Source organism: Echeneis naucrates, chromosome 6 (assembly GCF_900963305.1).
Source record: "Echeneis naucrates chromosome 6, fEcheNa1.1, whole genome shotgun sequence".
Taxonomy (NCBI): Eukaryota; Metazoa; Chordata; class Actinopteri; order Carangiformes; family Echeneidae; genus Echeneis; species Echeneis naucrates.
This window is the reverse complement of record NC_042516.1, coordinates 2,647,504-2,671,500: the sequence shown is the minus strand read 5'-3', so window position 1 is coordinate 2,671,500 and position 23,997 is coordinate 2,647,504. Positions and strand designations below refer to the sequence as shown.

General features: G+C 40.2%; 1 protein-coding gene across 1 annotated transcript; it reads left to right on the top strand.

Moving 5' to 3' along the window:
- The first annotated feature begins 657 nt into the window (after positions 1 to 657).
- On the top strand, positions 658 to 22,841 carry popdc1 (popeye domain cAMP effector 1). The gene is made up of 8 exons (XM_029504948.1): positions 658 to 737; positions 7,965 to 8,214; positions 16,260 to 16,384; positions 16,674 to 16,861; positions 17,528 to 17,636; positions 19,189 to 19,356; positions 19,519 to 19,660; positions 21,656 to 22,841. Exons 2-8 carry the CDS (start codon positions 7,989 to 7,991, stop codon positions 21,781 to 21,783), a joined length of 1,086 nt encoding a protein of 361 aa, XP_029360808.1. The 5' UTR covers positions 658 to 737; positions 7,965 to 7,988; the 3' UTR covers positions 21,784 to 22,841.
- Positions 22,842 to 23,997: the final 1,156 nt, after the last annotated feature.

The following is a 23,997-nucleotide window of genomic DNA, read 5'->3' as shown; positions in this document are numbered from 1 at the left end:
TTTTGCTACTAAGAATTTTCTGAAAAGTTTACCAGAATCCAATACTGAACAATCACATGCTGTACGTGCACATTAGCAGTTGTTACAATGAAGACACCATTTTAAGCAATAATAACACATTGTTTTGACTATACCTTCACATCTCAAGCAGAAAGAATGTGAAACAGCAGATCTCCACTATTTTGCAGGCAGTCTAATGCTCAGCAGCCTTTCAAACAGCACACCACGAAGAAGAAAAACTAACTCCAGTGCGGAAGCTCTGACTGACGTTCCTAATTTGACTGCAAACCTTGACCCAACAGATAGGTCAAGGTTTGCATTCTTATATATTATGCTTTTGCAATTGTTTCCATTATCCACCTCCATCCAACAATTAAGTGTATGGAAACGAACTGCTCAAGAGCAGCAAGTGAATTGTGTCTGTGAAATGTCTGTTGAACTGTAAAAATAAATTATTAATTTTATTGCGTTTATTTTTACAATGTTTTACTGTCAACGCTGAATTATGCGTACGTGAGTCCCACTCTGAGAGCTCTCAGCCTCAGCAGGACCCTGCTCTCTGACTCTTGCCTATTTTAGTCCGTGGCTGTCAGCAATGTGGAATGTGAGACGTACATTGTGCAGATCCAGCCTGATCCCAGCTTCAGCCACCAGCAGTGTCTCCAGTCAGTTATCGAGATCGTTCCCGCTTTTCTGCGGCTCAAACGCCATTTCACCGACCGCGACTGGATCGATCGGTAAGTTTCTTTTTGATTGTCTCACAAACAATCTGCAGAGCCAGTTATATATTTTCAAGTTATGGAGACTGCCATTCATGAATTCGATATAGTCAGCCTATTTCTTTCTAAGGGCACACGGCACATTTAGGTCGCAGATAGATGATGGCAATTTAGTATGGTTGAAATTGGTTAAAAGCCCCCTATATGTATGTATGTGTGTGTGTATAGTTAATACTGTAGCCTTTAGTATTTGTCTTTTAGCCATTTCTAAGAACTGTACTCAAACATTTTCACACTGTCCGACGGAGTGACAACAGAAATAGTTAAATAGTTCAAATTGCAACAATGAATTTACTAAACTCAAAAACCAACAAGAATCAGCCCTCTACAACTCGTGGCCCATAGTTACCAACTTGGACGGTTGTTTCCTGACATGAGCATGCAGAACCGTGAACTCAACAGACAGAGCCTTCCCGCAGGAGCCTGTGACTAAGTTACCTAATGCACATTGCTAAACTAGCAAATGATGGTCTGCTAATGATGGTCAAAACCATAGATTTCTCTCCATATTATTGTTATGCCAATTTATTTCCACCGCTGGACTATATCACCAGTTTGTAAAGAAAAAACTCTGTGTGCAGTGTTTTAGGTTGGAGACCTTGCTTGTTTCTTATCCAATTCAGTTTTGTCAAGGACATTAAGTTTAATTGATTACTTTTCATGTCTCATAGAACTCAGTGATTGATATATAGAAGCCAAACACAGAAACAGCTATTAATTGAAAACAATACAGTGCATCTCTTTGTAGCTAATTCAGTATATGAAAGTATGTGATTTAAAGGTTGCTTTAATCACGAAAGTATGTGATTTAAAGGTTGCTTTAATCACACAAAATTCCCTGGAGTTAAAGATTTTGTTGCAGCTGTTGTTTTTTTGCTAACTTTAGAAGGAACTAGTTTTTTGATTTTCTTTTTTCTTTTATGGAATTGTTTCATTTGCTACTGTTGTTCAGTCATGGAAATGTTAGAGCTCAGGTGACAGTCTGAAATTGATATTCTACATTTATAGATAGCAAGGAAGGAAATAAATCAATCAAGAACATGGCTACTTAGGTTTTAGCTAAGAATAGCTTGGCGCCAGAATTTCTCTGTACCCAGCTTGTTTGGGTGCACAAATGTCTTTTGTTTTTTTATTTTATTTTATTTTTTTTCATTTGTTTCCATAGTGTAACACCACAAGGTGGGTCAAATTTTTATGACATTGATGCATTTTTAGTGCAGCAGCTTAACAATTTGTGAGGCAGTGAGGGCAGTGCAACACCACAGTGAATCTATGGATAAACAAAGGACAGATTGGTCACATCAGGATTAAAAAGGGAATGAAAGCAGGCAGTGCTCGTAGCATTGTAGAGTGAAGGCTGCTGTGTTTTACCTGCCACCCCTCTCAAAAAGTTCTTGAATCTTGAATCTAGCCGCACGAAACAAAAAAAAAAAAAACAACCCAAAAAAACAGGAATAGCCAAGTTAAATATACAAATGCATACAACATAAAAAAACAAATCTTTTCAAAACAAAATTAAAAGTAGGAAGCATTCACGTTAAGTTATTTATCATAATGCAGCCCTGACATATGTGCACAACACCAATATAAAATGAGAAAACACACATTAATGTGCAGATCAAATCAAATCAAATCAAATCAGATTTATTTGTATAGCGCCAAATCATAACAAAGTTACATCAAGGCACTTTACATATAGAGCAGGTCTAGACCAAACTCTTTATAAATTTATTTAAAGAGACCCAACAGATCCCCCGATGAGCAAGCACTTGTCAACAGTGGCAAGGAAAAACTTCCTTTAAGAGGCAGAAACCTCGAGCAGAACCAGGCCCAGGGGGGGCGGCCATCTGCCTCGACCGGTTGGGTTGAGAGTGGGAGAGAGAGAGAGAGAGAGAGACAGGCATTGGAGGGGGGGGGGGGGGGTGTAGGCAGGAACATGTTGTTGCATGAAGTTCATGGAGTTGAGCTGTAATACAGAATTCATGCTATATGGGACCAGCAGGTGTTGCAGGAACATGGGATGGAGATGAGTCACCACCTGCAGGATGAGGACAGGGAGAGAGAGGAGAGGAACTGGGAGAGACAGAGACTTTGGCAGAACATGGTTAGTAAATGCAGTATAAATGCTTAGAACTGGGTGAAACTTTTTTTTTTTTTAAGAAGGATGGTTTTTATCAGAGCATGCAAGGAGGGAGTTAGAGAGAAAGAGGGAGAAGGGGAGAGAGGGTGACAGGGAGAGACAGAGAGAGAGAGAGAGAGAGAGAGAGAAGCTCAGTCCTTCCCCCAGCAGCCTAGGCCTATAGCAGCATAGCTAAAGAGTAGAGGACTTTTTAACTATAAGCTCTGTCATACAGGAAAGTTTTAAGCCTGGTCTTGAAAGTTACTAAAGAGTCCGCCCCCCGGACCGATGCTGGGAGTTGGTTCCATAGAAGAGGAGCCTGATAACTGAACGATCTGCCTCCAGATTTACTCTTGGAGACTCTAGGAACCACAAGTAAACCTCCATCTAGAGAGCGGAGTGGCCTGCTAGGACAGTAAGGAACTATGAGCTCTCTGAGATACGACGGAGCTTGGCCATTAAGAGCTTTATACGTTAAAAGAAGGATTTTGAATTCTACTCTATATTTTACTGGCAGCCAATGAAGAGCAGCTAACACGGGAGAGATGTGATCTCTTTTCCTAGTTCCTGTTAATATTCGTGCAGCAGCGTTCTGAATTAACTGAAGGCCTTTTAGAGATTTGTTTGGACATCCAGATAGTAATGAGTTACAGTAGTCCAGCCTAGAAGTTACAAATGCATGGACTAGTTTTTCTGCATCATCCTGAGAAAGGATGTTTCTGATTTTCCTAATGTTTCTCAGGTGGAAGAAAGCTGCCCGACTAACTTGTTTTATGTGAGGGACCAAGGACATGTCCTGGTCAAAAATTACTCCAAGGTTTCTTACAGTGGAGCTGGAGGCCAAAGTAATGCCGTCCAAACTAATGAGATGATTAGATAGTATTTTTCTGAGGTGCTTAGGACCGAGTACAATAACTTCTGTTTTGTCAGAGTTGAGAAGTAAAAAATTTCCAGTTATCCAGACTTTTATGTCTTCAAGACATGCCTGCAGTCTGACTATCTGACTGACTTCATTTGGCTTCATTGATAGGTACAGCTGAGTATCGTCTGCGTAGCAGTGGAAATTGATGCTGTGTTTCCTGATAATGTTGCCCAGAGGAAGCAGATAAAGCGTAAAGAGGATTGGTCCAAGTACCGAACCCTGCGGGACTCCATGACTGACTACAGTACATGAGGAGGAGCTGTTGTTTACATGAACAAACTGATGTCTATCTGATAAGTAGGATTTGAACCACTTTAGTGCAGTTCCTTTAATTCCAATTTCATGTTCCAGTCTCTGTAGCAAAATATTATGATCTATGGTGTCGAATGCAGCACTAAGATCTAGAAGGAGAAGTATGGAGGCTGATCCATTGTCTGAGGCCATTAGAATGTCATTGGAGACTTTAACCAGCGCTGTTTCTGTGCTATGATGTGCTCTAAATCCTGACTGAAACTTTTCAAACAAACTGTTCCCATCCAGATGCTTGTGTAGTTGTTTTGCTACAGCTTTCTCAATGATTTTAGAAATAAATGGAAGGTTCGATATGGGTCTATAGTTTGCCAAAACATCTGGATCAAGATTAGGCTTTTTAAGCTGGGGTTTGATGACCGCAGTCTTAAGTGCCTGAGGTACATAACCCAGAAATAAAGTCAGATTAACCAAATCTAGAATGAACGGCTCAATTACATAAAAGATCTCTTTAAAGAGGCTAGTTGGTACTGGGTCTAATAGACAGGTTGACGGTCTGGATGATGAAACTATAGAAGCTAGCTCTGAGAGATTTAGAGGTGAGAATGATTCCAGATGTAAATGAGGCGCCGCAGCTGATTCAGCAGTTGCCGTCTTCAGAAGGGGATTTTTATCTAACGTAGGCAAGAGCTGATAAATTCTTTCTCTGATCGTAAGAATTTTGTCTGAAAAAAAACTAATAAAATCATTACTGCTTAGAGTTAAGGGGATCACTGGTTCAACTGAGCTATGGCTCTCTGTCAGCCTGGCTACAGTGCTGAAGAGAAACCTGGGGTTGTTCTTGTTTTCTTCTATGAGTGCTGAGTAATATGAACTTCTAGCACTGTGGAGAGCTTTTTTATATACGTTTTTAGGCTGTCTTTCCAGGCTCTGTGAGACTCTTCTGACTTACTGGAACGCCAGTTTCTTTCTAATTTCCTTGATGTCTGCTTCAAGGCACGGATTTGGTAACTATACCAGGTAGCCATCCTCCTCAGATTGAATGCTTTCTTTTTGAGAGGGGCGGCATTATCAAGATTCGAACGCAGTGTGGCCATAGTGCTAGTCACAAGGTCATCAACCTGCGTATGGGAGAAATCCTCATTTAAATTTAGATATGGCATTGTTGGGAATGATGACCAAATGTTCTCTTTAAATTTAGCCACAGCAGCTTCAGATAAACATCTTCTATAGCTGAATTTATTCCTCAATGCTGTGGAGCCCATTAAAGTAAACTCAAATGTAATAAGGTAATGGTCAGACAGGAGAGAATTTTGGGGAAGAATTGTTAGCTTGTCAATTTCAATGCCATAAGTTAGAACAAGATCAAGGATATGATTGTAAAAGTGAGTGGGTTCATTCACATGCTGGGAAAAGCCAATTGAGTCTCGTAGGGAAAGAAACCCAGAACTAAGGCTGTCGCTTTCTACATCAACATGTATATTGAAATCTCCCAGGATAATGATTTTATCTGTACTGAGTACTAACTCTGATATAAACTCAGAAAACTCTGATAGGAATTCTGAGTACGGACCAGGTGGACGGTATACTGTGACTAACAGAACTGGTTTTTCACCTTTCCAGTCCGAGTGGGAAAGACTAAGAGTGAGGCTTTCAAAAGACCTGCAGCCAGATTTTGGTCTGGGGTTGATTAATAGGCTTGACTGAAATATTGCAGCCACCCCACCTCCTCGACCTGTGGTACGAGGGATATAAAAATTAACATGAGTTGGGGGTGTAGCTTCATTAATGCTAACATACTCATCCTGCTGCAGCCACGTTTCAGTTATACAAAATAAATCAATGTGATGATCAGCTATGAGATCGTTAACTAGTAGAGATTTTGATGATAATGATCGAATGTTCAACAGTCCACATTTGATCGCAGTGTTATTTGAGACTGAATTTGTGGCTGTTTTAATCACAGTTAGGTGTTTGTTTTTAGCTCCTGTTCTGTTTAATTTGGGTTTTTTAACTTTTCTAAATTTAGGTGGTCGGGGGACAGACACAGTTTCTATAAAGCTAAACATAGACAGAGACTCTATTCTATTCTCGGCAGGTGACCGCTCTGACTGAGGCGCAGAGGAGCGTGTAAAACTGCGGCTCTGCCTCCTGGTCTCGACCCGGGATTGTCAGGGTTTTGGATTTCTAATAAAATCGGCCATATTTCTAGAAATGAGAGCGGCCCCGTCCACGGTGGGATGGACACCATCTCTCCTAATTAGACCAGGTCTCCCCCAGAAAGACTTCCAGTTATCTCTGTAGCCCACGTTGTTTTCGGGACACCACCTCGACAGCCAGCGGTTAAATGACGACATGCGGCTGTCATCACTGGTCCGATTGGGGAGGGGGCCGGAGAAAACTACAGTGTCCAACATCGTTTTAGCAAAAGTACACACCGATTCCACATTAATTTTTGTGACTTCCGACTGGCGAAGTCGGGTGTCGTTACTGCCGACGTGAATTACAATATTAGCATATTTACGTTTACCCTTAGCCAGCAGTTTCAGATAAGACTGGATGTCGCCTGCTCTGGCCCCCGGGATACACTTCACTATGGCCGCCGGTGTCGCTAACTTCACGTTCCTCAGAATAGAATCAAATCAAATCAAATCAAATCAGATTTATTTGTATAGCGCCAAATCATAACAAAGTTACATCAAGGCACTTTACATATAGAGCAGGTCTAGACCAAACTCTTTATAAATTTATTTAAAGAGACCCAACAGATCCCCCGATGAGCAAGCACTTGGCAACAGTGGCAAGGAAAAACTTCCTTTAAGAGGCAGAAACCTCGAGCAGAACCAGGCTCGGGGGGGCGGCCATCTGCCTCGACCGGTTGGGTTGAGAGAGAGAGAGAGAGAGAGAGAGAGAGAGAGAGAGAGAGAGAGAGAGAGAGAGAGACAGGCAGGCAGGCATTGGAGGGGGGGGGTGTAGGCAGGAACATGTTGTTGCATGAAGTTCATGGAGTTGAGCTGTAATGCAGAATTCATGCTATATGGGACCAGCAGGTGTTGCAGGAACATGGGATGGAGATGAGTCACCACCTGCAGAATCACCAATCACTAGAGTCGGCTTTTCAGCGGGTGTGTCGCTGAGAGGGGAGAACCTGTTGGAAACATGAACTGGTCGGTTGTGAACCGGGGGCTGCTGCCTACGACTATGCCTCTTGTCTCGGACAGTCACCCAGCCGCCCTGACTAGATCCCGGCTGCTCGGGAGCCACTGGGGGGGAGGAAACTATCTTAGCTGCCGTATGAGCTCGTCTAGGTTGGCCCGCACCGGCTACAGGGGGGGCTAGCTACACTAGCATAGGTTGGGCTAGCTAAAGTGCGGAGCCGGGATTCTAACTCATTAATCTTCGCCTCCATTTCTACCATCATCCTACATCTATGACAAGAGGTGCTATCATAAAAGGAGGCAGAAGAATAACTACACATGAGGCACAGAGAACAGGAGAGGAGAGGAGGAGGAGAAGGAGGAACAGAGAGTGGAGACAGAGAGCTAGAGGACATTGCTAATCGGGTAGTTTGATTAGCGGAGGATCAGAAACGGTTATAACCTTTGGAGAAAGGGGAGATATTGACTTCTAAAACCTAGTGTTGGTGTGAAAATAATTTTCTGCCTGATTACATGAGTGAATTAGGAAATAATAGCAGAAGAACAGTGGAAACAACACCGAGATGACAAAGCACAATAGAGAGCACAACCGCCAGTGACCGGAAATGACGCAACACGCTTACCGCCAGATGATGGCCTGTCTCTCATTTGTCAGTTAAATTTAAGTAATGGTTGTTGTTTTTTTCACCCAAAACATCCATCCATCCTCTTCTTCACATTTTCTCTATCCTCTGTAGTTTTTAAGGTGACATTTCTGAAGGATGGCTTCTACCTCCGAGGACCTCCCGCCTCTCTACACTACACTGTCGTCATTGCCCTCAACCACTCCAGGAATTCCAGATGTGTTGAATGCTACTGTATGCAAGGAATGGGAACAAGCCCATCATCTTCTATTACACCTAGGTAACCTGTCCCTTCTGCTAGGCCTGGTCATCCCCACTACCCTGGGCCTGCACATGATCCTGCTACGCTTTTTCCTTACGACAGGTTAGTGAACAGCGGTGAAGTTGCTTCCTGTGTTCAATATTGTGTGGCTTGGAATACTGGACAACTAATAACAGCATCACAACAGTTATTAATTGATTATTTTAATTATTTTGGTCCAAATTTTCCAAAAGTGTCAGCCTGTGAAGGGTAGAGAGGAAGATGAACACCTTCTCGTCAAACTTGACAGGTCTTTTGATCTTAGTTGACCTTTTGACCCCAGCCCCTCTCAACCAATGAGAGCATTTCCCCGCTTCTAACCACTCCCCTAGTGTGTCTATGCCCCTATCGATGAGTTCACAACCAATCAGCTCATTCGAGGGCGGGTATTAGCAGAATGGCGCCAAATTCATATAGACGCTGACCGGCAAAGAGTTAGGACGTGTGCTGCAGTGAAAGGAGAAAACTTAAAGTGTTGAGTTTATTTTGTTTGTTTTTACGAGAGTAAGAAAAATGTCTGAAAACAACATGAAATCAGAGTTTGCCACCCGGAGTGTGGTAATTGGCGAGACTCCTGTAACGAGTTATCATGAATTACGAGGAGCTCCAAAGAAGCAGGTGACATATTTGTGTTGGATTCAAACTCCAGCACCCAAGGCTCTCCACAGAGAGTGGAAACTGTCAGACGGCAGTGCCTGGGGGTACGTGTTCAACTGTACCTCTCAAGAGATGTGTTCTTACCAGTTGGAAAAAGATGAAGTTTACAGCCCGACGGGATCGAGAGCAACACTCACCTCAACAGACTGGTCGGCACTGACGTTGGTGGGTGTAAAAAATTTAAGAGTGAATGATGTGAAAAACGAAGAAGAAGAAGAGGGATCATCAGGAGTTCTGAAAAAAAGAATTTCAGCCTGCATTGTGTGGGAGACCAAGAGAACCCCGTCGGGTCGATGGTACTTTGGGTGAGTGAAGGGTGTGAGGACGAGTTTGTGTTGGAGTATTTCAACAACAAGTGCGGAGTGTTTCAGAGATATTTGCAAGAACTGGTTGACAGTGATGGAAGAATATGCGGAGAAAAATAAGACTGTGAGCAGTCAGTGTTTAAGAGACATTCTGCTGGTGAGGAAAATTCTGGTGTATTAGACTCCACCCCTTCTGTGCCATTGGCCTACAAATAACTCCTTCTCGTCCTCCTCCTCCTGACCAATTCCAACATGCTTAAAGAAAAAGTTCTGTCCATTGGTAACTCCGCCTCCTCGCAGCCGTACTTTAAAAAAGATAGAAAAGAACAACAAGAACAAGAAGATAAAATCATGTCTTTCATACCCACAACGGTTCGCCTGTCGAGTCCTCGTCCTCCTAGGCCGCTGACTTTTCGGTCTCGTGGGAAAAAACATCTGGTCTGGATCGCTCCTTATCCGTCGAGCGGATATCTCGAAACGCCACCGAATTCCCCGACAGCTACGCAGATTGCTCCTGACACACCCCATTCCCCGCAGGTTACCCCCTGCCAATCTTCAACAGAAAGTGCATCGGAGAGAGAGGATGGCTGTCCGCTGTTCTTTTGAACACGGTGAAAGCTGTGGTGTCTCATCTGCTGAACCACGTCATCTCCATTTTTCGTTTGGAAATCTGCTACAGCTGTATCACTGGCCACCCAAGTCAGAAGGAGCACGAGTGTCTGGAGGATGCGACGGACTACTTCTACCTACAGTACTACAGAGCAGGTGAATGAGAGACTTTGCCTTGCCGCGGCCTTGAAAAATCGCTCTATCCACGTGTCAGGTGAGAGGATCCAAGGTCTGGCAGAAGCCTTTCTCAACGATCTGAAATTCAAAAGACACCTGGAGGAGAAAGTCGCTGACCTGTATGATAAACTGGTCAAAGAAGGAAGCAGCCCTGAGTTGAAAGGCATCGAAGAAGCCTTCACCCTATGGAATGGCGGAGAAGAGTTGAAGAAATGGGGGATTATTGTGGAAAATTGATGGTGCACTTGGAGGATCACTAGACTACCGGCCGGTTAGTCTTTATTTTACAAGGAGTGATTGAAAACACAACAAATGATAATCGTGTCAATGGAAAGAGAAAGAGGTTGGACTCGGTCGAAGTCACGCAGGACCCTTGTGGGGTTCACTCATCATGGTTGCCTCGCAATTCAAAGACGAATGGTCATTATCCGAAGCATTTGATGAAATAACCAGAGAGATGTATTATGACAATACGGATCATCTATTTATGATATATGCTTTGATTGTAGATGTCATAAATCGACGTGTACAAAACAATGTGCCTACACACGTCTCGAGTGAATTGCTGAAGCTGCATTGTGTTATTAGAGCCACCATTGGAGCCTCAGTGATGAGGACCGCCCTGCACAGCCTTGATGTTTAAAAATTATAATGTGTTGATCCATCATATATTTTCATCATGTATTTCTGATGCTTTATGGAAAAAAAATAAAAGTTGTATTAAAAAAAAGTAGAGCCTTGCTGATTTTTCATAAACTCTGGAGAGGTGCAGGTGTTAACATGTCTGAGAAAAGTGTCAAGATGTCAAGATGAAACGGGTAAAAAAGTAAATGTGGAAAAAGTCAAAGAATTTCTATCAGAGCAGGATGCTGATACTCTGCATAAGCCGGACAGAAGTAAATTTTCCTAGGAATAGAGTGTTTGTGCCACGACTGATGGTTCAATTTCAGGCCGATCTCTCCGATAAGCAGGCCTTGGCCAAGCACGACAACGGTTATTGTTATCTCTTGACGGTCATAGATTTATTTTCCAAAAAGGCCTTCGTGAGAGTTTTAAAGAATAAAAGCGCCACGGAGATTGCAAAGGCTTTTGAATCTGTTTTTAAAGAGAGCCAGACCCCTGAAAAGTTACAAACGGAATCTGGTAAAGAATTTTTCATCCCCCGTTCTGAGTCTGCTCTATTGTTTGCGAGCTTGAGGGTTATTCATGGAGGATAGGGGAATGTTGACCTCCGTTAGAGTATTTAAAAAAGACATCCAACCCTTCGGCGCCGGTCTTTTTATCATAAGATGCGGAGAAATGTTTAAATAGGTCCACTATATGAGAACGTCTCACAGTCTTTCCCTTATACACAAATTCACCGTTTGGAGTCCATCCACCGTCTCTTGCTTAATTTCTTCATGATATAGGAGGCATATAGGAGGAGCGAGGTTTTACCTCAGAGACCGTGTCGTCCAGTTGTTGTTGTTGTTGTTGTTGCTGTAGCAATGGCTCTGCCTCTTCTTCTTCTGCAGCAGCATCAGCTGTAGGTTGTCTCTTCACTGCCCCCTCTCTGTCATCTTGTTTGACGAAGGTGAGATATCTTTGCAACATTGTATTTTATGCGTTGTATTTTTAAATTTTCTCATAAGGGGTTAGTCCCGCCTTGTTTAATACAGCCCTAATTTTTTCATCCAAATCACTTTCGGCCGCACGTCTCACGGTTTGAGCCGGACTTTCCGTACCCAGGATTACTTAGTTTTTGCGAATCAGACCGCAGAGAAGCTGACTGAACATGGGTACCATGGCAGAGAGCAGAGGTAAAAGAAAACCTCCAGTCTGTTTCATCAAAACCCCTTGTTTTCTCTTCAGACTAGTTTTTTTGCCTGCCAGCAGTCTCATAATTTTCTTCCAGCTTTTAAGTTTTTTATATTGACAAACATTCAACGGCACGTTTCCTTTCAACACATTTAAACAGAGCTCACAGAGACACTGAAGAAAGTCTGAGGAACAGTGCTCAAGAATGTCTTTACGTTTCAGTGGCGTGGCTCGACTCAAAGCCCTCAGTAAAGGAGCGTTCCTTTTTATACGCTCCGACATACTGTTTTTGTTTTTTTTTTTCCAATTATGTAAATTATTTCACTTTGTTTTAGTCAAATAAACCACCGGCCACTGGTGAGGTGGTATTCCCGACCTGAGTCTGAATTTTTCTGGACAGGCAGGTGTGAGGTCCACCAATAAATAAACGAAAGGATCTCGAATAACGTCTTCAAAACTTTGAATAAAAAAATCTTTTTGACCGGGAAATATTTATTGAGCCAATATGTTGATTTGCAATTTATCCCGTGGGTTTTTAAACAGCACCAGGTAATTACTGTTTAAGCTGATGGTGCGACTGTATTTACCTTTGTAAACATGTCATCTAATATAATGAGATGGCTTTGTTGAGAGGGAAAAAATTGAGCGTCTTCAAAATTATCCGGCAGTCCTTCGACAAATTTAATATTTTTATTTTTCTTTTGCAGTTCTTCGTACATGCTTTGATGAGAAGTATAAATCCATACAATATTCTCAGGTACACGGTTCATAACATTTTGACAATTTTCCAATACATTTTTTACAATAAAAGTTTTTCCACAACCACTGGGTCCCACAATCTGACATGAAAAAGGCAAGACCAATCTAGGATCAAAATCAATTTCTTCAACAAGGTGTGACCTTTCTTTTTTTTTTTTTTTTTAAGAACCAAAAGGCAAAGTATGACCAGTAGGCAGCAACCGTCTCTTGTCAAACACAACGCAAAACTTTTTCTGAAATGATTAATTTTTTAAGAGAAATCCCCTTTTATCCCTTACAATGTTCTGCTGAGGGGTTTCAATGAACTTTAGGAATTTGTCTTTTTGCCGGATTTGGTTTAATTTGGGAGGCGTCCAGCAAAATACCTGTGTCTATGTGTCTGATAGTCCCTGATGTATCTTTCAATGCTGTCCTCATCTACGACCTCAGGCGGGTAACCCGAAGCCTCCTGTTTACCTTTCAAAAATGTCTGCATGTAGTTTAGAAAGACGGCGTTGTCCCTGCGATCAAGATGCCACAGGTCTGTTATCTTGGCCTAACGATAACCCATCTTCAAAGCCTTGTTAAACTCAGGTGTGACCCAGACCCCCTTTAAAGCACTAGCCTCGTCACAGTGAGTGCACACACCCTGCTGAAAATTCATCTCTGTGCAGGTGCGGCACAGAGTAAACACCAGTTTACCGGAGAGTTCTGTAGGGTAGAATGGAGAAAAACAAACCTCTTGGTGAATACACTATGGCTTTGATTAGTCCAAAGTAGCTGCCGGGGTGTTCAAAATCTTTAAGGATTATTTCAGCGTGACCCAGAGGATAAGGGTAACTGCAATTTACATGGGATACAGGGAGGTCACGTCCACGTAGCGGACAGTCTCGTCAGGCTCTGCCGTGTGCCTCAGCTTCATGGCACACGTCCTGCCTCCATACAAAGCCTCACGGGGTGACAGAGGCTGAGGAGCGTTGTAACGTCTGAGAAAATCTTTCCCCCCCTTGTGTGTTTTTTTCATCTCCACCCACCTGTGCTCCCTCATGACAACCGGTGTTACACCGTGCACTGAACGTAACCTCTCTAGTCTCCTCATGGTGGTAGAGTGGAGCTCCTCAAATGTTGTCCTCGTTAGAGGAGAGCGTTCTTGAGGCGCCAGTCCGAGTGGTCAACTGATCACAACTTGTCAATCGATCGTTTTGTCAATACACAGGTTGTGCTCGCTGTGCCCCCTGTGTGCTTCTTGGTTTTTCAACCCCACCTTGTCACGTCATAGCAACTTGTCTTTTTTATTGACGGTCAATTGAGTGTTTTCTGGTAAACACATTAGAGTCCGAGATCTTGTCCCTAGACTCACTGTCACCATGATATATTTTTTACCAACTGTAACACCTTAGAATCAGGGTCTTGTCCTTTCTTGGAATGAGAAGACAGACTCACGGGTTATTTAATTTTGACTAGTTCTTTGTAAGCTTAATAGAGAGAAACACAACTTTCAGATTATTTAACACTCTCTGTCTACATTGTATTGTGAAAACAGACTCACCAGTCATTTCATCCTAACCAGTTCTTTGTAAACTTCATACAGAGAAATGACTCTTATTTCACACACTCACCGGACCTTTCATCCTAACTGGTTCTTTTTGTAAACTTCATAGAGAGAAACACTCCATGTACCATCTCATGTGAATATCATTGTATTATGAACATCCTCTCCCTTCATGGACAAACAAAATTTTTATGGTCTCTGTTTTGTTTTTTGTTTTGTTTTTTTTACGAGATGTAATAAACACATTAGACCCCCTTGAGACTCACCCTGACAGTTTTTTTACCCTTCATAGATAAACAAGACTTTCTTGTCCCTAGACTCACCGTCACCATGTTTTTTACCAACTGTAACACCTTAGAGTGTTGGAATGAGAGGTCATTTCATTCTGAGTGCTTCTTTGTAAGCTTCATATAGAGAAACACTCTGTGTACCATGTCTTGTGAATATCATTGTATTGTTAATATCCTCTCCTTTCATTACAACAGAGGTTTGAATAAACGAATGAAAACCTACCTCTTTTCCATGCAGGCCTGATTTACAAAGACCCTAGTGAGTAGCCCTTCATTGAGAGAGAGAGAAAAAAAAAAACAACTTTCAGATCATGCAAATATCATTGTATTGTGAACATCCTCTTTCTTCATGGAGAGAGAAAAACACTATGTGTACCATGTCATTTGGATATCATCGATTTTTTAAATATATACTCAATCTGCTCTCAATACTTTAGGATTTCCTTTCACCGTCAACCTCTACATTAATTTAGAGCTCTTTTTCTAATACCCGCCCTCGAACAATCTCATTGGTTCTCGTCTTATCGCTAGGGCTGGATCAGTGGGTGAAACCTACCTCTTTTCCAGTCAACCCTGATTTGCAAAGACCCTTCATAGAGAGAAACACTCTCTTTCCATTTTCTCATGTGAAAATTGTTGTCTTGTCAATATCCTCTCCTTTCATTACAACAGAGGTTTGAACAACGGATGAAACCTACCTCTTTTCCACTCAGCCCTGATTTACAAAGATCCTAGTGAGCTAGGGTTGTGTTTTCTTGTGTTTTCTTGTTGTGTGAATATCATTGTATTGTGAATAGCCTCCCTGTTCATAGAGAGAGAGAGAAACACTCTGTGTACCATGTCATGTGAATATCATTGTATTGTCAATATCCTCTTCTTTCACCACAGCAGCACACTTCCTAACTCTTCGCCGGTCAGCCTGGAAATCAATTTGGTGGTCTGCTAATACCCGCCCTCAAATGATCTGATTGGTTGTGACCTCATCGCTAGGGGCGTGGACACACTAGGGGATTGATTAGGCGCAGGGAAACGCTCTCATTGGTCGAGAGGGGCTGGGATCAAAAGGTCAACTAAGATCAAAAGACCTGTCAAGTTTGACGAGAAGGTGTTCATATTACTCTCTAAGGGTTTTTATTTGTGTAGTTAAAGTGACGATTTTCAAACTTTGGTGTCTACAAAGGGATCTGTGTAACAGAAGTGAGGAGTCCAATAACAGAAAATAAAAGTAGGAGAGAATGGCTGATGGAAAAAGCACTTCCAACATGTTTATTTTCTGCTTAGAGAGAGCATGGATACAGAAAGCAGCGGATTTATGTGAAATGTGGCTGTAATTTTGACAGTTAATTTATTTATAGTGATCCTTAGCTAAAGTTAGTCTCGGGGAGTTGAGACAGAAAAAGAACAGAATAAAGAGGAAGTGGAAAGTACAATAGTCAATTTAAAAATGTCTTTTCTTTTCTGCTATCAAAATCCAAATAGTAATTGAGATAAAATATAAATACTCAATAATAAGTAAATCCATCATATATATTGATTGAAAAGGCAGCATGGTTGGATGTTAGTTAGCACTCTTGCCTCACAGAAAGAAGATTGTGCATTTGATTGCCAGGCTTGGAGCCTTCCTGTGTCAGGTTTGCTTGTTCTGCCTGTGCCTGTGTTGGTTTTCTCTGGGTGGATCAGAGTCCTTGACCATTATGTTTATGTAACCTGCTTTTATTTTCTTTGATTTTATTTTGTATGTCATCCTTCCAAGGCAGACTTTTGGTCATTTATACAATTAATATACAATTAATATACAATTGTATAATATATACTATACAATTAATAAATAATTGAAAAAGTAATAATAGAAAATAAACATAAAAATGATTATGTCTTGATGAATCAATATAAAACTAGAGGTTTTCAACATTTTGAACATTCAATTTTATGTATATTCTCCTAAATTCTTGTTGTTCTGTCTTTAACCTTCTACCATGACAGGATGTGCCCTCTTAATTTCCTGGGCAACTCTGTATCGGTGCAACCTTGATGTGATGGTTTGGAACTTGGTATTAATGGTGGCCAACTTCATGCACTTATTCTTCCTTCTGTACAAGCGAAGACCAGTGAGTTAAAAACAACATCCCATGACTCTACATCCAGACCATTTGATTATTCATCACTGAAATACTGACCCAGGCATCTAGTAAACAGTTTCCTCAGGCTCAGTCCAGAGTTTTTCTGAGCTGTCTTTGGCATGAAAGCAGAATAAGCCATAATAGCGGAGTCAAAGTTCTGCTTATTCACCAACCCATTCAATTAAACTTAATTTTGACCAAAGCAGTGCACAGCCACTGAAATGAGCTATCATGTCAGATTTTCATTGGAAAGATAACCTTTGGCCTGCTCTGTCAGATTAAAATTGACAGGGAACTGCGGTCAGTCTACAAGCGGATGTTTGAGCCCCTCCACGTGAAGGAGGCTCTGTTTCAGAGACTCACAGGACAGTTCTGCACTATCCAGACATTGAAGAAAGGCCAGGCCTATGCTGCTGAGGACAAGACTTCAGTTGATGAACGTCTCAGCATCCTTCTCAAAGGAAGGTATGTGGCCTTTGTTTTATTTAAGTTTCAGCTGATTTTGTGTGTCATTTTTCTTTCATATGATGCATAAGTCTACTAGGGATTGATTGATTCTGTAGAAGTTACTAATTGGCATGTGGTGATTTCTACAACATCTGCAATAGGACAAAAAGTAGTATTTACATTGAAAATAATCTCCTAAAATTTGCCATCATAAAATCCATTATATATGGAAATATTAAATAAAATCCAACAAACATTTCTTACTTGACAAAATGAACACTAAGCACAACAGTCATAACTCAATACAGTTACCCTGGGAACATGAGCGCTAACAATAAGCAAACCATTAGCCGACTAATGTCCATTGGGTGACTGGGACTTGAGCCAGTATTCTCAAAAGCCTGATTTCTTTCTCCAAGATCTTTTTCGATGAAAAACCAGTAGAGCGTCTCTTTCACTTTACTGCTGTACACTGTACTGTGCCAGCTCTTGTATGGGTGCTGCCTGTATATTTGCATGTGGGGAAGGCAAACACTTTCAAAGGAGATTAGAATTAGAAAGACAGACCCTTAAACCATTTCAGTTTTCAAATCAATTTCAATTGGACTGAATTATTCTTTTTAGGGTTAAAATTTTGACTTTGACAGTTTTTAAAGTTTTTTGACATTTTTTTTTATGTAATAGGATGAAGGTATCCTACAGAGGGCATTTCCTCCACAACATCTATACCAATTCATTCATTGATTCTCCAGAGTTCAGGTCCACTGAGATAAACAGAGGAGAAAAGTTCCAGGTAATCCAACAATTACATACAGTGGTGTCCAAAATTATTAGAATACTTGGCATATGTATCAGGGGAATCAGTTGTCTTTGTTGAATTGGCCATTAAAATACCCATAAAATGAATGAAATATCTACAAAGTCATCATTATGCGCTATAAAACACATAACAGAGCACAGCAATTTGGCTCATTCTATTTACAAAAAACAAGATTGGCCTGTTTCACTATCAGTGTCACACAATCATGTCCCTTTATAGAAGAAGCCAAATTACTTACTAATTTGATTTCTTCTATGAATGTAATTATTGTCATGTGTGATCGTGTTTAAATTGATGATCATGCAAGAGTCTTAGGGAACTGCTGTGCGATTCTTTTGAATGTACAAGGCTTATCCTACTCATTAAGTGACTGGTAACAGGGTTTTATCACTGAGACCACACCACCAACTGGTACAAATTCATAGCCTATAGAAGAGGTTTTGAAGCACATGTTTATATTTCACCATGTCTAAATTGAAGAAGTAGCTAACGAGTGAGCAACAGGCTCAAATAGAGGCCCCTTTTTCATACTGATACTGCTGCATAGCAAAGGGCTTGAGATGTAGTCCAAGCACTGTAAAGTACACCTTAGACTGTCATGATCCACACCAGAGCTGAAAGGGGGGGATGTAGAAGAAAGAAACTCTCAGACAAGTGAAGCATCTTAAAATTCTCAGGCTCATTAGAACTGTGTGACGAGATCAACACCACAGTGACTAATAATGCAACAGTGTCTTGGACTTGTTGGCAGAATAGCAGCAAAGAAATTGAAAGAGAAAAAATGAGTGAAACGCCATGCCTCAAAGTCAGGACCTCAACCCCATCAAGGAAATTTGGAGTGAATTGGAAAATAAGCTGGACAGATATATTGTGCAGGGCAGCACAGTGGCATAGTGGTAAGGGCTGATGTCCTACAATAAGAATGTTGTGTGATTGGTTCCAAGACCTGGGGCCTTTCTGTGCAGAGTTTGCATGTACTCCCCATGCCTGCATGGGTTTCCTGCAGGTACTCCAGTTTCCTCCCAGAAACGAATGAATGAAAATCTGTTGTAAATTCAAAGCAAAGCCTTTGGCTTGAGTTTCACAGGGCATGGGGTAATATTAGTGTTGCGGTTCTCAGGATATATGTTGACACTATGCTAGAGATATGTGCTGCTGTAATTATTGCAAAAGGTGGACATAGCAAATAAAGTAAAAAGTGGAAAAAAACTGTCGGACCAACTTCATCTGATAACTGCTGTGTTCAGAGCAACCACCTGCATGTTTAGTGAAATTAAATCATGTTTTTGAGGCAACAAATAGGTAAATGTTTTTAGATCTCTCAGGTGTTCTAATAATTTTGGCTACCATCAAAATCAGAGAAACTGTTCATTGCTTTATTGTATTAATAAATGATTAAGAAAAGTAATTTAGCTTTAATTACTTTATGAACCAGAGAGGTTAAATTAATTATGTGCCAGAGTTTTATTTAACCTGACAAATCATGACTTCTTTAAAACAAATTGTCAATGTATTTAACTGACAGGTGACCATAATGGCAGAGGAAAACTGTAAATTCTTGTGTTGGTCTCGAGAGAGGCTCACATACTTCCTGGAGTCAGACACTTTCCTCAATGAGGTCTTTAGGTACCTCATTGGCAAAGACATCACCAATAAACTATATTCTCTGAATGACCCAACACTCAGTGACAAGGTGGGTCAACTTCTGTTTCAAATTATATTGACATTTTTGAGCAGCACAAACACTGGATGCATTAACAGTTTCACATCATTCTGTGTGATAGCATCAATGGTTCTTGTATGGTTTTCTATGGAGGGTGTTGATGATGATGACGATGGTGGCACTGCATTCCAGGCACTGAAGAAGATGGACCGTCAGCCCAGTCTTTGCTCCCAGCTGTCTATGATGCAGATGAGGAATAGCATGGCAAGCACCAATGACACTGATGATGTTCTCAACCAGATCCTACGAGGAGGATCTGCTGGATCCTCTCTCCGTGAGTCACATTATCACCTTATTGCAGCTTTTGGAGTTATGTGTTGAATTTCAAAGTGATTTTTTTAAATCTCCTCTGACAAACCACATCATGGCACACTCAGGTTCAGAGGTTAAAGTTATTTGTCCTTGAAAACAGTTGCAATGCTTCAATCCCAATCAGTCAGCAGCAAAACACATAAAATATGTACCTACAAATGACATCCTTAATTGAAAAAAGTTTATTTTAGAGACGGGCCTTGAAACTTTTGAATACATCTGGAGGTTTTTGAAAATCTTGTGAGAGCATTTTTACTGACCAAGGTGTCATGCGCTATGGTCAAAAGCACATGAGTTCTATCAAATTTTGTTCGTAATGAGACAGGGCTTGACATGGCAGCTTTCACTATTGATTAAGTCCCTTTGAAGGCCTGCCTCTCCACCTAATGCGATTGTTCCATTTAGCGTCATTGAACCGATGCAGCGGTCTGCTGACAATTGAAGCCTAGTCTTTGATGTCAAGCTAGGAGTTGTCTATCATAATGCCAAAGTGAGGAAAATGCAAAAAAAAAATATTTATGAAGGAGCGGGAGACAGACCGTGAGCTATGAATGTGGATCACCTCATTTTCAGAAGATGGCTCTAAAACGCTTTTCGAGTGTGGTAGCACAGAAATTTGAGCGCAATACAATGATTTGAAAGAGCATGGTGCCACAAAAAACACAGGCCACAGTGTGTACCCAGCTTAAAATCTTTTGCTGTACGGATGGGATCTGGTGCATGTCATACTTATATGAAATGAGTGTGCATGCTACAAGCTTGACAACCTGCCAAAATTAAGTATAAGAATAAAAGATTAATGACTGAAATTATTAATAAAAGAATTAATATACAATGGAGTGCACCAACAATGGCTTTGTAGCCTATGTTTGCACATTTTAATTGTTATTTACATTATTTTTTTAATATATATTTTGGTGCATTTATTGTTATTTAAATTTAATTCTTTATAAATTTTTATTTGTGGTGCTTTGGATGATGCATTGTCCTAATTTTTACAAATAGGCTTGGTGTTTTTTCTGTGGCTCGTATTTCATTTCTTGTGGTTGCCTTGCAGAATTTGTTGTCTGACTGTACTCTGTTATTGATGCAGTTCAAAAGCTCTGTAGTCTACTGATGTGCTTCCAGATTCTGTTATGGTTTTACCTAGTTTCTGGCCAGGGTAAGATTTGGCAGGTTTTTATTGAATTGGGTGGGTTTTAAGTTGTGATTGGGCTGGAAACTATCAGGCTTATCTGGAAACACTGACCAATACCAAAAACATGTTTGAGAGGTCAGCTTTACACCTTACAACATTTCCTCAGTTATATATACATTTACACCTTGATAGAAGAAGGGTTAGACGTCCAAAAGTCCAGTTATCACAATGTTATGTTGTTGTCACCAAAGCACATTACAATGATGATTGTACAAGCAAAATAACCAACAAGTCCTACCAACATCCATATCATTTAGAAGCTTGGGTGTCATGAGGTTAAACCACATCCACTTCTGGAGGTGAGGGCTAGGGATAAAACCTTGCTCATCTCAACAATAAATATTTGTAAGAAGGTTGCTGCTCACTCATGACCATGACATTTCTTGGGTCAGTAGATTTCAGGACCGAAGCTAATCTGACTAAGAATCATAGTCACAAACATAAACAAATATTTCTGAAACTTTCACTAAATGACCATTTAAATATTTTATACATGCGTAAAGGAATGTTGTGATGTGTGCACATCTGTTGGCTCAAGAGTCAAGATCATTATATTTTTTATACCTAAGGCTACACTGTATAAGGTAATTAAAACATAATTTGCAGCATACACTACCAGTTAAAAGTTTGGACACACTTCCTCATTCAAATGAAAATGACAGTGTGTCCATACATTTGACTGATAGTGTAGATTAAAACATGTAATTGATATTTTATTGATAATTGATCATTCAGAACATTTCTTTTTTGTATCTTTAGAAAGATCACCAGGCACCAAGACATCAAAAATGATTCCCATAGAAGAAGGCATGGAGGATGACGTTTTCAAAGAATCTGCTTCTCCTGATTCCCACCATATGCCCACCACTTCCACTGAGGAAGTGTAGAACACACATGATCAATGTTATCATGCAAGTCTTTTTGGCAACATAAGAACTACAGCCTTATTGAACACCAGAATGGTTGATACTAATTGGCAAGTGTATTTTTAAGCTTTAAAATGTTAGTTCATATCCTAGTCACAATTGTTTAAACAATTTGCAAACCCTTAAATTTTCACTTGGGGTTAGTTAATAAAGGGGTTCATTTATTATGTAGAAATGACATAATTGAAACAAGCAAGAAACAGTCAGGTAAACAAGGATGATGCTTTAGTGTTTATACAATTACTGGACATTTGCACAGAATTACTACATTATGATAATTTGTAAATCAATAGATTACCAACATAATAAATGCGGTACTACAGAAATAGTGAGCGATATGATTATCATGAAGTAGTGTTTGTCAAGTATTAAAGACTATTAAATACTAAAGACGTTTTAGCTTTACCAGTATTTGGCTATATGGCTATATGTTTAAAATCTAACTAGGTGCTAACTAGGAAGTGTACAGTAGGCTTTTAGATAAAAGGATGATGTAAATTAAAGCTCTAATGTGCGGTTGATTTTGGTGTGTCATATGGTATGTCCTTACAACTATTGTACGTGCCCGAATTTGAGTGCCAGTAATTGTGAAACGTACAAAATCACCACGATATTGGTTGGTTACACTATTGGTAATGTACCGAAGGAAAAGTTACATGTTGTCAGGATTACTAGATAACAGGAACTGAACTCTGTGATGCAACAGTAAAGATGGAATGAGCTGGTGACGCAAAGCATAAATAGAGAAGCCTGTCTTGTTTTGGTTCAAGCTTCACAGGTCACAATGCCCATGAAAGACCTCTCGAGGATGCAGCCCCTAAAGTGGTAGTGCATGGAACCTGGTGGATCTCTTGTTTCATGACTTTCTAGAACAATGGTGCGCTTGATGGATCAGAGGCTCTTTGGAGGGCCAGACTCTGAACCTACTCTCTAACACTGTTCTTCTGCACATACATAAAAATGCTTAAATCAGGTATTCTCTAATTCTGTTTTCTCAAAATTTTATATCAATCACATCACAATTGTATATATATTACATAATTTCATCATTAAAAACAAGCATGATATTCCAATCCATGCATTTGTCTTCTTAACATAAACCTCAATTTTGTATATAGTATATATATGTATATGTAAATCTCAACCATATTAACCCCTTCACATGTGAATTATTTGTAATTTTATTTAAAAATATTTTTAAACTGGGATTGGGGAAATAAATATATAGGTTAAATCTCTTTCATTTTAATTTTCCTCAGTCATTTTCAATTTATGACTCATCAATGTTAAAATGATTACATTCTATTGTTTTGTCATTTTGTGATGGGTTGAATGATAAAGCCATCTTGGAAGATTTTTCTACAGTTTTTTTAAAGATTAGTAAAAATGTCACCTACTGATTTCCGGGAATCAGTAACATGAAGAACTAATCTTTTTGTCAGTACTGTATTTCTGTAGAAATACAAAAAGATTACAGTACTGCACTGTGCACCTATTGGCTTTTGTTACTTTGGACAGTTTTATCATCATACAGCAGGGTGAATAAAGTGTAACAAGTCATTTCAAATAATATAATATGCAGAAATTGCATTTAATAATTACCTCTGTCCTTTACCACTATTGCTTTACTTTGATACTTTTTTTTGTGTTTTGTCCTCTATTGGTCACCATTTGTAGAATCTAATGTAAATAAATAGTTTTGACTGTGACGCTTGCTATTATATGTATAATATATACCAGTGGTTCCCAAATGGTGTGCCGCGAGAAGAGTCCAGTTGTGCTGTGGGATTTTGTAACAGCTGTATATTATTACTGCTTAACTATGCACACATTTATGAATGAATGAATGTCAAATGAAATAGGGCCTATATCAATACATTATGTGGATTATTTTTAGGCTATAATTACAGGTTTGTAAATGCAACGAACAAAACTAAACACTAATTGTTTTCGAAATAAGCTATTATATAACGGAGTGAGCACCTCACTCCGTTACATGCCGCTTACTTTGTTTCTGTTTTTGTGTAGTTTTCTCCCTCCTGTCCCCGTCCCCGGTGGTGAATCCTCTGTGCTCACCTGCTGTTGCAATAGTTACAATTAGTTACCATTAACAACCATTTCCATTATCACATTTTTGCTTATTTTCACTTACTGCTGAGATTTACTTTTTGTTTA

Excerpts from the sequence above, each read along its gene's own strand:
- popdc1 (XM_029504948.1), top strand. The coding sequence starts at position 7,989 with ATGGCTTCTACCTCCGAGGACCTCCCGCCTCTCTACACTACACTGTCG. Across the intron at positions 8,215-16,259 it reads ACGCTTTTTCCTTACGACAG|GATGTGCCCTCTTAATTTCC; the intron begins GTTAGTGAACAG and ends CTACCATGACAG. Across the intron at positions 19,661-21,655 it reads ATCTGCTGGATCCTCTCTCC|AAAGATCACCAGGCACCAAG; the intron begins GTGAGTCACATT and ends TTGTATCTTTAG.